This window comes from Serinus canaria, chromosome 4 (genome assembly GCF_022539315.1).
Source record: "Serinus canaria isolate serCan28SL12 chromosome 4, serCan2020, whole genome shotgun sequence".
NCBI lineage: Eukaryota > Metazoa > Chordata > Aves > Passeriformes > Fringillidae > Serinus > Serinus canaria.
In genome coordinates, this window is record NC_066317.1 from 59,380,348 (window position 1) to 59,394,999 (window position 14,652).

At 39.1% G+C, this 14,652-nt stretch overlaps 1 protein-coding gene across 4 annotated transcripts in view; it reads left to right on the top strand.

The window, feature by feature from the left end:
• Positions 1-1,005: 1,005 nt before the first annotated feature.
• WFS1 (wolframin ER transmembrane glycoprotein) overlaps positions 1,006-14,652 on the top strand; it is a 33,944-nt gene continuing 20,297 nt past the window's right edge. For 2 of the 4 annotated variants that reach the window (XM_018924739.3, XM_018924766.3), the window contains exons 1-2: positions 1,044-1,205; positions 3,029-3,220. In XM_018924739.3, coding sequence (XP_018780284.1) covers positions 3,034-3,220 — 187 coding nt within the window. In that variant the 5' untranslated portion in view covers positions 1,044-1,205; positions 3,029-3,033. Of the gene's footprint in view, positions 1,206-1,247; positions 1,497-3,028; positions 3,221-14,652 lie in introns of those variants that run through there. The other 2 variants (XM_050973870.1, XM_018924758.3) reach the window with 2 other exon arrangements.

Consider the following 14,652-nt stretch of genomic DNA (forward strand, 5'->3'; position numbering starts at 1 on the left):
CACTCAGACTACAAATGACCTTTCCAAATGTGGGGTTTTTTTCAAATTTAAGTTTATTTTGAAGTAAACAGAAGGTTAGCCATGTTTGTTTAAACTTATTTTGTGTAGGAAAAAAAAAAAAAGTCTTATGCCTTCCAAGGCAAGGAAGTAACAACACTGGGGACCACATTCTTATGTGGGGATTAAGAAGAACTCAGCAGGCAGTGACAGAAAGGATTTAACTGACATTTAAAAAAATGAAAGTTCCCCATCATCTCCTGCAAACTTGGAACTTGCGAAAATCAACAAAGTAACTTATATGAATGACTGAAGTTTAAACATAAATATCCTACTTTGAATTTGTAGCTTGTTCTATTGATTGGGCTTTTAATTAGAAGCTATTCAAAGTACTATATAGGGACTGTGATTTATTTAAAGAGCTCGAAAATAAAAATTATTTCTAAAATGTATTAAGTTCACCATCATAGCAACAGCAACAGTTACACATAAGTTTGCAGTGCCCAGAAGCCTTCCACCTATGCGGCAGAAATGCTAGGAGATGTAGCAGCAATAACTTAGAGGGCGCCTAGAAAAAATCAGCTACTGGGTTACCGCCCTTTTCCCCTATTCCCTTCGCTCCTGCACGGAGAAACCCCGCGCTAGGAAGGGGAAAGTCCGCTGCAGCACCGGGGCTGGCTCACACCGACCCTGCCGCCGCCGCTGTCACCGCCGGAGCTGAGCTGCGGCCTCACCCCGGACCCGCCGGCCTCCGCCCGCCTCACCCGGCACCGCCATTTTGCAGCGGCCCAAGCCCGCCCCCGTCCTGACACCCCTGGGCCCCACGGGTGGGCGGTCAGCCCCCGCCCGCTGTCACTGCGCGGGACGCGGCCGCACAACACTGTAGCCCCGGTACTCCTGCTCTGCGGCCGCCCGCTCTTTCGCTCCGCCGTCCCTGCGCGACCGCGACCGCGCCTCCGCCTCCGCCTCCGCCTCCTGCCGCCGGCCCCGCCCGGCCTCGGCGGGGCCTCGCCGGAGCCCTCCCCGCGAGCGGAGGGCGGTGAGTGGCAGCGGAGAGGGGAGCGGGTCGCGGCCGATGGGCGGGGCAGCGCCGCCCCTCAGGGCTGCGGGCTGCCGGCGGAGCCCCAGTCGGCGTCCGGCCGCCTCAGGAGCTGTGGAGAGGTTCGTCATCGGGGGTGCGCGGTGCTGACTTCGCCCGGCCGGGCTCGGTGAGCGTGTGGGGCGGGACCCCGCGCAGGACAGCCCGAGCTGCTGCCTCCCCGCTGGGGCTCCTTGGCCTTCCGGAGAGGCAGGGCCGCCCGGGTACTATCGGACCTCCGGGGAACGAGGCCGAGCGAACTCCGGTGCTCCCGACTGGGAGCGGCTGGCCCCGGTGGGTGCGGAGTCACCGCCCGCTGGCTCGCTAACAGCCCCGAGGAAAAGTTGGTGGTGCGCTTTGTAGGACAAGCGCAGAGTGACTTTTGGGACGGGAATGGTTTTGCGAGGTGGCTGATAGCGAGGTGAGCTCTTGCTCACGGCTGTGCTGGAGAGGCTGTGCCGGTGCTGCCCGTTCTGGAAGGAGCCGGACCGTCCGAGCCGCGCATCCCCCGCGGGGCGCCTCGGGCGCGGCCTGGCCGCGCTCGCCGTCCCTCTTAAAAAGCTCTAAGGTCAAGTTAAAACTGGAGGCACAGTAACTTTTGTGATTGTATAATGGTTAAAAATACTCATGCTGGTTTACCGGGAAGGTATTTTAATCTCTGTATTTTCCGAGGACTGTTTGAAGGTTGAACTGAACTATCTTGGTTTATTTATAACTTGATGTAGAAACATAATACAGAAACGCATTTACTTATATCAGTAAAATATTTTCTGGTTTAGGGCAGCCTAATTTTTGCAGCCAAGTTGTCACATTACAAGTAGTATGTTTGGCAGTAGAGACATTGCTAGTACTCCTAGCACCCTGTTGTGATTTTTGCATCCTTTGAGTGGAGAAAGTTGTTGGTTAAGTGGTGTCTGTGGTTTTGGCTATACTACTTTAATCTTTACAAGGACATGTTCAGGTTGGTATTCTGAAATAATTCTGTGCTTATACAGAATTAAAAAATATTGTTTATTGCCAGAAATATTCTAAAATGCTCCTTGGAAATTGCTTAACTTCAGGAAAGTTGCTCTTAAGCAGCAAGAGTTGCTATGTGTTATGCTGTGGTAGTATATGTGTACCTTGCTACTTTTGTACAAGCCAAATTTTCAGTAGGCATTTTTATGCACGTTTACTTATTTAGGGAACTTTTTACTATAGAGCAGAGATCCCCTCTTATTTTTGAGAGGGCTTATAGCTAAAAGGCCCTCTCGTGTAACACCTTTGCCTCCCTGCCATGTATATATATTTTTATATATTATATATTTTTTTAATGGGACATAAAGGTATTTAAAGTAAGCTAATTTTGAATCATGGGCATTTAAGTTGATTATGTCTAAAAACAGCATCCTTGGTGGTGTTCCTCCTCTGATTTCCCATGCAGAGTCCTACATCTCCTCCTGCTTTGCCTTCTTATCATTATTCTGTCTCCTGATTAGGTGATGACAGTTACCCAGGCCTTTGATGAGATTTTTTAAATTATTATAGACTTGTCCATAAAAAGTTTGGGGCTAGTCTTTATTTCTAGCATGTATAAGCAGAGCATTAAATTCAGAGAAGACATTCATATGCAGGATTTACAGGATTGATTATTAGTTTTAGCATTTGTTTACACTTGTAACCCTTAGTTAGGGAAAAATTAGTTAGGGAAAAAAGCAGTCACTCTTCTGGCACAATGTTGTATATATGGTTAGACTCAGCTCTATCTGCTCATGCTAGGAATTACTGAAGAATGTATAGATATATCTTGAAGTTCCTGTCAGCCTTGTTGCCGTTTTCTAGGCTTTTTTTTTTACCTAAATGATACAAATACATTCAGATTTCAAATTTTTATTGTAAATGAATAAAAATTCATCCAGTTTTACATTGTAAACCTGCTTTCTGATAATTTATCATTATTTTCTTCTTTGGCAGCTAAAATGAATCCAGTTCCTGATCCCACCTCAAGTCCCTCTCACCCCCAGCAACAGCTTGGAAGGTCCCAGCTAAATGCTGCTCCTGTGACCCATAGTGGGAACAGTCAGAGACCTGGAACCTCTTCAGGAGATTCTGCAACTTCTTCAGTTCCTGGCTACTCCCGCAGCAGGGAGAAAACAGAAAAAAAGGGTAAGTATGAAAGCGATTCTTATGCAAAATGAGCTTACACACAATAATCTCCCAATTTTTCATCTGTATGTATTCAAAACTCTGTTTAAAGACACTGTAAAGTAGGAAAATAAATTTCTCCAATTTCTTTTAACCTGTTGTTGTGGAAGAGTCTTTTCTACTTCAATTTCCTTTGTGCATATTTTTGAGTTTTCCTGTGTAATTTTTCAGGTTTGTGCAAAGTAATAGGAAAGAACTTTATTTGAAAATTGGCAGGGAGATTTAATTAAATTTAGCATAATAATGTTTCAATTTAATTTCTTTGTTTGGCTAGAACACATGCTATAACTGTAGCTTTAATATGAATTCTAATGTGGATGCATAAGATACTACTGTAGTGTAGACTGATGGAATAATAAACTAGTACATGAAGCCAAAATTGAAGTTAATATTAGCATTAAGATAAGAATTTAGATTTACAGTCATGATACACTGTGAAAGGTGGAATGATGTGGTTCTTTTCCTCCACTTGATGTGCAACTATTGAGTTTCAAAGATTGTGGAAACTGATAGGATGAGAGTGAGGTCTTATGTAAAATGTCGAACAAAAACCACCTGGCTCCTGTATTCACCTGCTGAGTTCCAGTTTTAATTCAGTTTGTCATCTTACACTTGTGCAAGATGGTCTTGTGCTCCAGATCTATCTCATCTCTTGCTCTTTAACTTTCTTTAAAATTGGACTTTTGATTGTGAAACTGCTTATGTACATGCCCTTATGTTCACAAATATGAGTCTCTCTACTGAAGATAGGAAGGCATCCAAGAGTTTAAAATTATTAAATGTGTGACTCTCTGTGTGGCACATACTAGATGGAACTGAGCTCTGCACGTAGTTCAGGCCAATGTTATGACTGTGTCAGCAAATCTATTGTTTGCATCTAATTCATAATTGACTGTTGGAACCTTCTGGGTTCCCTGTTCCCAATGAAGGAGAATTTTTTTTTTTGGATATCCTAATTTCTGTCATGCATCAGTGTTCAGTACCAATTCTGTCATCTAGCCCACTTGTAAAAGAATTGAGAGATTATGGAGATTTGACACTTCTCATATTACCTACGTGGTTGCTAATTTAGAGTTAATGTTAATGCTAACAGATATGTTTTCTTTTCTTTCTTCATTTTCTAGTTTCTTACTATGGTTCAACAAGGAAAGAATAGTAACTGTAATAGGAATATGGTATGAAGTCATCTTGCCTTAGTTGTACTGTGATTTGAAAAAGCAATCCGTAAGTTTCTGTTGTTGGTGCCCACACTGATGCAAGATTCTGGAAATCAACACAATCTGTCTAGTGGTGTTTTGCACATAGGTTCTGTCAGCTGTTCTTTTCTAGCTAATTTGGATATTTTCTTACTCTAGACAAATGTTGGACTTTTAAAATCACACTGATTTTTATCTTAGTTCTCTTTACAGTCCTGTGTATTTGCTAATGAGCCCTACCTATGCAACTCTGTATTAGAGATGCTGCTTATTAAAAAGGGCTTTTGAACATTGATGTATTTCTCCTTTTCAGTTGTGACTCATTCCTGGTTGCTTTAAGTCTCTTCCCATTAAAATATTATGGGTGCCTGGTGCCACTGTCATTGCCCTTCCCATGCCCTTCTTAATATACTCAAGTATTTAATGCAGCAGAATGAGCTACCATTGGCATAGTGTTTTGCTGGAATCTCTAACAACCAAGATTTTAGTGAATTTAGATAGAAAATGTCTTCAATAATACATACTACGGTATTTTCTTATATGGCTTATGGTTTTAGAGTTATGCCATTTGTGATAGTGCTAACAGTTTCTAGAACTGAAAACTTTTTTAAAGAAAGGAAGTTCTGGTCATCAGAACTTAAAAATGGGCATTTTCGTAGGACTTTAGAAAGATCAGCAAATAAAAATACACATTCAAAGATGTGCATATGAAAATAAATACAAAACAAACTGATATGTCAAAAAGAAAATTGGCACTTCAAAAATTCTCAAAATATTTGAACTGACATGAAGGTGTTCCTTGGAATCACCAGAGCCCTTACGATAAATAACACTTGAGTTTCTCACAGGTCTAGGAAAAGTGAAGGATTTGGACTCACAGCCAGGGCATGTTGTGGTTTGGTTGTATGAAAGGAAATATGCTTCAGACCAGATGTTCTGGGAAAGGCTGCTCTGACTTCTTTCTTAGAAGATTAAGAAGTTGGGTAATTTTCAGTAGCCGCTATGATTGTGACTAACGCAGAGTGATGGAGAGAGGATAGAAAAGACCAGCACACTAATATACAGAAAGCTGTTTCAAATCTTACTAAACACATAGAACACTCCTCTTTAATAATGAATTAAATATCTTGCTCAAATTTAAATTAATTTAACAAATTTAAGTTTGTATAATTTTTAATAAATCAGAAATTTTTAATTTCTGTTTGAGAAGGGGAAATGTACTGTGTATATCTCAATTATTTGGAAAGGCAGTTTCAGCTCAGGATGATCTACTACATGCCCATGTGCCCTTCCCCCACAGAAGGTCACTGGTATACTGGGCTGCAATAGTTGAAACATTGCCCAACAGGTGGAAGGAGATCCTTCCCCTCCAGTCAGCCCTGGAGTGCTTCATCCAGTTCTGGCCTACTCAGTACATGAGAGACATGGAGAGAGTTCAGCAAAGGGCCACAGAGATGATGGTGAATGAGTTGCAGCATCTCTTCTGTGGGAGACAGTTGAGAGAGCTGGGGCTGTTCATCCTGGGGGAGAGAAGTCTCAGGGGGATCTATCAATGTGCCTAAATATATATCAGTGTGAATAATTGAAGGTAGGGTGCAAAAAGGATGGAGCCATGACATTTCCAGTAGTCTCCAACACAAGGATTAGAGACAGCTGGCACAAACAGGAGGTTCCCTTTGTCCATCAGAAAACACTTTGTTTTTTCTGTGAGGGTGACTGAGCACTGGCACAGGTTGTCCAGAGAGGTGCTGGAGTCTGCATCCTTTGAGATACTCAAAAACCATGAGGACACTGTCCTGGGCAGCCAACTTGGGTGAACCTGCATGAGCAGAGGGGTTGCAACAGGTGACTTCCAGTGATCCTTTCTAACCTCAACCATTTTACTAATTCTTGTAATATTCTTGAGACCATATCTGTATTTCTGATCTGTGCTTTTTCTTCTATTTTTTGGTAAAATACACTGTGTTTAAGGTTATAGCATCAAAGTGAATGTTAAGTAATTTGTTTCCTGGAAGCACACATCACATCATCTATTCCTGCAGCATTATCCCTATCTTGTAGAGTAATCCACCAAATTAATGAATGCCTTGGCTCTGACTCAGTAAAGCACTTAAACACATAATATCCTCAGCAGAACAGGTACCTCCTTTAGATCAAACTCTTACACTGCAATTTTTTTTCTTAGCAATTTTTCAGTCTCTGTTCTGCTGATGTATCGTTAGGTAATGTTTGTTATTCCTTCAATAATTTCTTTCACAATGGGAGGTAACAGTGTTTTGAGAATTTATTCAGCAAGTTGAATCTAGATTTAATAATAAAAAAATAATCATTAGGATAATTTATAGATACAGTTTTTTTGTTAGAAAAGGAGGGCATTCCTATTTCTACTCAAAACTCTTGCATTCTGCTTAAGTATGGTTTTGGTTTTCCATTCCTTGTGTATGTAGGAATGGAGTGAATGTCAATATGTCAGCTTTCATGTTTAAAAATAAATGAGAAGAAAAATGGTTAGTCCTTCAAGGATGTTCATGGACAGGGAAGCTTATTAGTGAGCAAAGCATATAATTAGGGCTCCTGAAATTTTAAAGCCATGGAGTCATCAGTATTCATGTAAGGAAATTACAGGAGAGTTCGTGTATAGCAGGGAAGACCAGTGTCTGCTGGCTAGTGAAGTCTTTTGAAACAGACTAAGACTGATCTCATAAGACAGTTTTATGCCTCTCAGGTGCACAGGCCCCTCAGTTTCTGGTCCAAGTGTTACATACCCCTTCCTGGTTTCTGTGTTTCATCCACTCTGTAGAATCTCCTTACTTCAGATACAGCCTTAAAGCAACGTGAAAAGACAGAGCTTGGGTGTGAGCTCTGGAGCTCCCAACACCAAATTCTCCAAGTAGGCTTAAAAGTATCATTCTTGCTAGAGAAACCATTTCTTCTCCTTACACACAGAACAGAGCTTGGAAAAAAGCACTTTCAATGTGGTGACTTAGTTAGCATGTGATTATCTGTACTACTGCTGCTATTGATGTTTTTTGAAAGAGATGCCTGAGTCTGCAGTCATGGTAAGTGGCCCTGTATTGCTCAGTTAGAAAGGATATCTGTATGTCCCAGGAGATGGTTTGATTCAGATGAAAGGAGAGCAGAATTGAGAGACATGTTTCACAATACAGTCGTGATCAGATACTTGACTGTCATATCTGGATTCAAATAACTGCTTCCGTTCAGCCACAGTGATAACTTGAACTGGATGACTTTCACCCCAGGTGAATGTTTATTGTGCAGGAGGTTATGTCACTGACACGTTCTATGAAAAATCCTTTCCTTAGAATTTTTCCCTCCTGAGAAGCTGAGAGGCTTCAAGAACAAAATATAAACAATTCTCATCTGCTGCTGTGGAATGCAACAGGTGGATCTGTGATTGGTCTCATCTGGTTGTTTCTAATTAATGGCCAATCACAGTCCACATGTCCAGACTGTCTCGGTCAGAGACAAACCTTTGTTATTCATTCCTTTTCTATTCTTAGCTAAGCCTTCTGATGAAATCCTTTCTTCTGTTCTTTTAGTATAGTTTTAACACAATATATATCTTAAAATATTAAACCAAGCCTTCGGAACATGGAGTCAACTTTCTCGTCTCTTCCCTCTTCCTAAGACCCCTGAGAACAATGCATCAAGGTTATCTGGAAGAGTTACCATTTATTGTAATGCTTAAGTACATTCAAGCATGTAAGGTGTCTTTCCTAAAAATTGACTGTCTGCCAGTCAGCGGATAAAAGAGGTCATGCTAGGATACTAGAGAACCTGGGGAGAAGATGCTAATTTTTCATATGTGCATGAAAAAGATTATTACATCATTCATGCACATTTGCTAGCTAATAAGGTTGGAAAGGAGAAATTGCAAAGCTAAGTTGCAGTGCTTGAAGAAAGGTCTCTTTGCCTGAGGAACTAGTTAGGGTTTTTTGTCCATGGTTTTGCTGTAATCTCTTGTTCTAGAATTGAGAACACAAGGGAAGGTGTTTGTTCAGAGAACTTTGCAGACAAAAAAAATCAATTTATTATATTTTGTTTGTAGATATACAGAGTTCTGTATGTATTTCGGTTGTGAAAGTTTTTTGTATGTCTAGGAAGAGAATTATTAATTGACTGACTTCATATTTATAAATAGTAAAAAAATCTTTTAAACAGTTTACAATGCATTGCAACAATTTATAGGAGTGTGTCTCCAAGGTATTGCTAAATGATAGCTAAAAAATAGGGAACCTTTCTAATTTACAAAAATTTTCCAAGTATTACCTTCTTCCACTTAAGGTTACAAAGAACCTTTGCTTCAGAGCACTGTTTTAGCACTTCTGTGTCTTTACTTTTTGGCAGTTAGCTATTACAGACTAACTCTTGAGGCAAACTGAAGTGTTTGTGCAAAGCTTGAAGAAATCTCAGAAAAACCTTTGATTATTTGAAGGGGAGGATTATGCCTTGAAGTATTAATTACTTAACAATTTATCTGTCATTTTATTAATGCCCCTTCAAACTTTACCATTAAATACTCAGGCTCCTAGAAGGCTCATTTGCTCTCTGTGAGAGAGAAAGGATTCTATCCAAACAAAAGTTAATGACTGTATTTTTTGATAAAATTTTGGGACATCATCATTGTTGGTGCAGAACAATGGAAGTAGGCTTTTTCATGTCTGCTGCTATTGTCAGTAACATGCTGGTATTTTTACCCTATATGGGAGGAGGATTGAACACCCATTTATTGGAGGAAACATTCTCCATCTTTCCCTCTTCCACCATGTGAAATACATAAATGGGTTTTTTGGTTGATAACAAAATACTCTTACTGCTATTAATTTTTTTACATTTATATGATGAACCAGATTATGGAAGGTGCCCTAGTTCAGTGTTCATCCATTATTTTCCAGGTGGATCAATTTCCTAATCTGTTTATGATACAAAATTTCTAGCATAGTCCCAGAGTGCTGAAAGAAAAGGGTAGAAAGGGAAGAACTATACTCATATTAGTGAATTATGTAATGAAATGGGAGTGGCCCTGTAAATTCTTTGGTGTGAAGGACTTGACATTCCTTTTGTGCAAATTTAAGAATTTAATCTAGTGGTTGGAATCTTCCAATTCGATTTCCTTCAGAAGAAATCCAGTGTGTGTGTGTTCCACTGTGCAGACAAATCCCTGTTCCAGTACAGTAATCAAGGAGAGACTTGGAGCTGCTGTGTTGCTGGAGGGCCCCTCACAGCAGCAGCAGCCCCACTTCATTGTGAAAGTTGGAAGGTGAGACTGGGAACAGTAAAATGGCAAGTAAAGCTAATCCTTTGGAAAGTTATTTATTAGAAATGCTTAAGTCACTGGATTTGTAGATTTGCTAAAATGTTGGAATGTTACTTTTTTAAGGGCCCCTCTGTTTTGACAGCGAATGGACTGCTGGAGTGTCATTGTGGTGAAGTGCTCAAACTGCAGAATTGCTGAAACTCCATGTGCATTGTGCAGGTTGTTATGATAACTTTCTGTCTGTACCTACAATAATATATGGGCTTGGTGAGCTCTGTGGTCTCATCTTCTCACATTGCTTTGCATTGCTTTCTCCTTTCTTTTTTTCTTGGAAATGGTTAATATTGATGATTATCAACTAAGAAATGACAAAATGCTAATTTATTTTTAACTCTACAGTTTTGGAACTGCAGATTTTTGTTAGATTTATTCCAGCTCATCCATAAAGGATTCCATCAGATGCCTGCATAGAAAAAAGGAGCAGGACTGTCTCATTAGTTAAATACAAAATTATTTTAATGACTTTAAAAGATCATTGTACAGTAATAGCTACACTAGAAAAATACAGATTTGAAGAACAGTTTTTCCTCCACTTTTAAAATTTATAGTCTATAATATCACTCTTTGTCTTCCACCTACATGCTTTTTTTTTACCACTATCCTTACAATTTACATTCATTTTGTGGGGGTGCAGAAGTTGTTCCCAGTTCAATTTAATGCTATTTGATGACTTGCAATTGTGGTGTGACTAAGACTATTACCATATCTACATATGCATTGCTCCTCCCAGAGAAAGTAGAGTTGAGTCCTAGACTTGAACAGCTCTGTAAACAAATGTTATTCCCTTATTTCCCATCGCTGTTAACCACCTTTTAAAGTCGAATTCCTGCCAAAGTATGGTAGTATAAGAACTTGGAATTGTTCTTGGGACAAGGAGAATTGTCTTAAGATCTGAGCATGGAGGTTAAAGGCATAAAAGAAAAAGATGCAATGTACTCTTAATTGTACCAAGCCCTTACTATGCAGTTAAGAATTTGAGAGGCTTCTGAATGGATGAAGGGATTCAGCACTCGTGGAGGAGCAGCGAGGCATTTAAAGTTAATAAAACCTTTTTTCAAATCGTTGATGTTTGTTGAACAAAGTATTTCTTCTTCTTCTCCAGTCAGTTCCTCTGTCATTATATTTGATAGGTGCAAATCATGTTTATGACATGATGCTTGATGCCAGCTTTTAAGTGGAATGTCAGTCTTTTTAGAAACTTAACTCCTACACAGTTACTGCTCACAATACCACTGAGCTTTCGGAACTTGCGGAAAGTGAGTAGGAGGATTTCTCTAGAGACTCAGGCTGGCTCTCCTGAGCACTGAAAGCTCAACAATACAATCCAGTGACACAAAAAAAGCTGTTAGAACCTGCATTTACCGTTATAAAATGTACAGATCAAAACTTCTAAAATTACGTATTCTGCCTGTAGATGAATGGAGGCGATCTGACATCTTTCACTTAGGAGAGGAGCTTACATAGCATCTTCTAACAAAAGAAATTATTTTTATTTTGCCTTAATTGTGTTATGCCTTTACTCCTAAGAGTGTCTGAAATTCTAGAAAGCTTGTTTCATACTGAAAATAAAATCTGCAATAAAAAGCTGTGTGCTGTTCCTTGAAATTCTTGAATTTGTTTGATTTTTTTTTTTAATTACCTTACCAGATTTGTGCTTTCAGGAAGAAGCATAAAATCTAGTGTAACACTATCAGAATTACCACCATGCACTTCCAAAAGAAGCTTGGATGTATTATATAGGACGTGACTCCAAAAGAAATACCTTGTAGGCAGATTGTCCACCAGATGTGCTGCTCTGCCTGTATTGGTTGCTATCCATGGACAGGCACCCCCATAAGCTTTCATTTTCCCACTTTTTCTTGATTATTTATTGCTTGACAAATAAGCTTTGATTATATATTTTGTATGTGCATGCATTCTTGTTGCCTGCTCCTTTGCCCATGTTATGAAGTTTCCTTCATACTAGCAAATGAGCTATTACTGAGCATCCACCACAAAATTATTTCCTATAGCTGGTATATTTAGTTTGTGAAAATTGTGAAAGCAAGTTCATTCACTCTTCTAACATGAATTAACTGCTTCAGGTTTGTGACGGTGTTTTTCTGATGGTTCAGTCATAGGGGTTTGGGTTTTGTTTTTGTTTTTTGCTTTGTTTTTTTTAAGTACCACAATAAAACCAGATGATTACAATTCAGTCCTATCATAGTTTTGAACAGTGCAGTAAGACATCTACTGACTTCATGAGAAGCTATAACATTTTCTGACTGCTATAGCAAAGGTAAATACTGGATGAATAGAGAAAAAGACTGATGAAAACTGAGCTATAGGAGAAGGATTCCCTTTCAACAGTTGTCTGAGAATGCCGTTCAGTCATGCAGAGCTGAAAGACGCCAGTGCCTCAAAGTAGTCTGCAAATTCAGAGGTTTGCAGGTGGGTTGTCTTCAGCAGCTTGATGCTTGGTTTGTACAAAACCAAATGATGCTTTTTCATGTCGTTCATTTTGGGTTATTTCTACCAAAGGCATTGAAATCTAGGGAACAGAACACATTTCAGTGCTGTTGAATGTAAACTGAGGATGAAAAATTAGTATTAAAAACTGACTGGCTTCCAGCAAGCTGATTGTCTTTGTAAATTTTTATGGTAATAGTTAAGGTGATGTAGGTCCTTTGGTGCAAAACCCTAAATTCTGTTGGCACAAGATTCATAGCACATTTTTGACCTTTTACTGGCTATTTCTTTTTAAGCCAAATCCAATGCTGGGTTATATAGCTGCATTTCAATTTTTTCTCTGATGAAACTTGTGGCAAAGACTGCTTTTGTGATTCTAAACTTAATTGTAGAACAGTTAGAACCTATCTGGAAGTACTACTTAAGCACTTTTTTTAATACTAAGAATGGGATAAGCTTTGCATGTTGCACTTCAGAGGCATATTTTTATGGAAATTCCTGAGCAAGAAAAGGTTAAGTAAAAATACAGCTTCAAGTCTTGATAATAGAAGTCATAGAAGAGGCTTTCTCAAATACAAATAATTCTATATCTGTCTTTTCTGTGCCATATCAATCTCCACCTACACACTCATTTGTTCATCTTACCTTGTGGAGCATGGTGGGAGGAGTGGAGTTTAGCAGTGAATATAGTTTATTCATACTAGTATCCACTCACAGTAGAAGCAAGTAATTTTCCCTGTGATTGAGACAGTACTCCCTTTCAGATTCAATTACAGTAAAGCCTTGCTAAAGCAGTAAAGTGATGGATGCTTGAAGCTCCAAGTAAGTACAGTGCTGTGCCATGTGACGAAGTTCAGTTCAGACATCAGTGCTCTTCATGGTTTATAGAGAATTTGTTCATATGTGGGGAGATCTAATGTCAAAGAAGACATTCTTCACTCCCTGCTCCCACCCCAGTAATTTAGCTGATAGAAATGCCTGGGGATGAAAGCTTGTTCCATAGTACTCCATCAAATATCTCAGTTACTCTGTCAGTTAATAACGTGGCACTGAGGGAGATGCCTGACATTCTGTAACTCCTTATAAGTAGAAAACCCACTGAAGTTAAGTAGTGAGCTTTTGGTTTAATAAAGCTAATGAAAACATGAAGTGCAGTTTTTCTTCCTCTGGATGCCATCCAGCTTTTTCTTACACCTGAACTAGCATGGATGTGTTCCAGTTTAGGAAGGCTCTCTTTAACAGAGATATTGCTGTCAATACTCAGTGCTAATACCAGAGATTGATAACAGGCTTTGTCAGGTTCAAGGTTCTTGTTACCTTTTTCCTGAGAATCATTTACCCTGTTATTTCCAGCATGCCTATTAGAGTCAAGGGGCTTTTTTCTAAATGCAGTGCTACAGCTGTCCTTTATTTTATTCAGAATGTTCTCTAGCTACTTGCAGCCTAAACATTTTTTAAAAGTCTTTTTAAGCTCACAGAAATATTTGGTATTGGCCAAATATTTTAATCTGTTCATGCCCTTGAGTTCCTGTGTTTGGAAAAACACTGAATAGACTCTCTATTTACCTTCTCTATTTCATTCTCCTCACTTTCTTCCCCAAGTTATAAAGCTCTGGTAACAGTGTCTTATTAGCCCTGAACTGTGTTTTTGATAAAACACTGTTACAACTGTAAGGTGTTGTGCTGAGTGATAATAGTTCAGAGCTTATTACTGTGTGTTCAGTGATAAAGTGCCTTCCTGGTTTGGTGCATTTCATCTAGTCTTTTATCACTTAATTAGTCATTAAATCCTTCTGAAGGTTTTGCTTGAGTTTTTTGTTGGTTTTTTTTCTGAATAACACAGAATCATCGGCAGATTTTGGCATCTTGGTATTAGCCCTTTTTTCTTTCACTCATGTAAATGTATGGAGTGATTTAGGCCTTATTTTATATCCGTGTGTGTCTAAACTGATAATCTTTCCCCTGGGAGAATGAAAGCTGTGTTTTTTAAATCTTCATATTCTGTTTCTTAATCTCTCACTTTTCCATGTAACCTGCATTCTAATTTCTTTAGAGGACTTACATGAGAAGCCTTGTTCCCTGCCTTTAGAGATGTAAGTATGGATCCATCATGTCCAACCCAGTATATCTACTTTTCTTAATTAGGAAAAAAATAGGTTTTTAATTTTTTTTTGTATCCTCCTTAGTTGGAGGAACTACTTAAAATATAAATTTATTTATTAAATGTATTTAAAAGCATATCCTGTTTTTGAATGCATAATTTTCTGGGATGTGGTTGAGGTTGCTGTTGTCGCTTTCTGGCCTTTTTGCAGCTCTGTTTTTTGTCTTAGTCACATTTATTCAACAAAAGGTTAAGGAAACTACATTTAAAATTCTATAGCTAAACCTAAAATTTGCTACATCATTTGTAA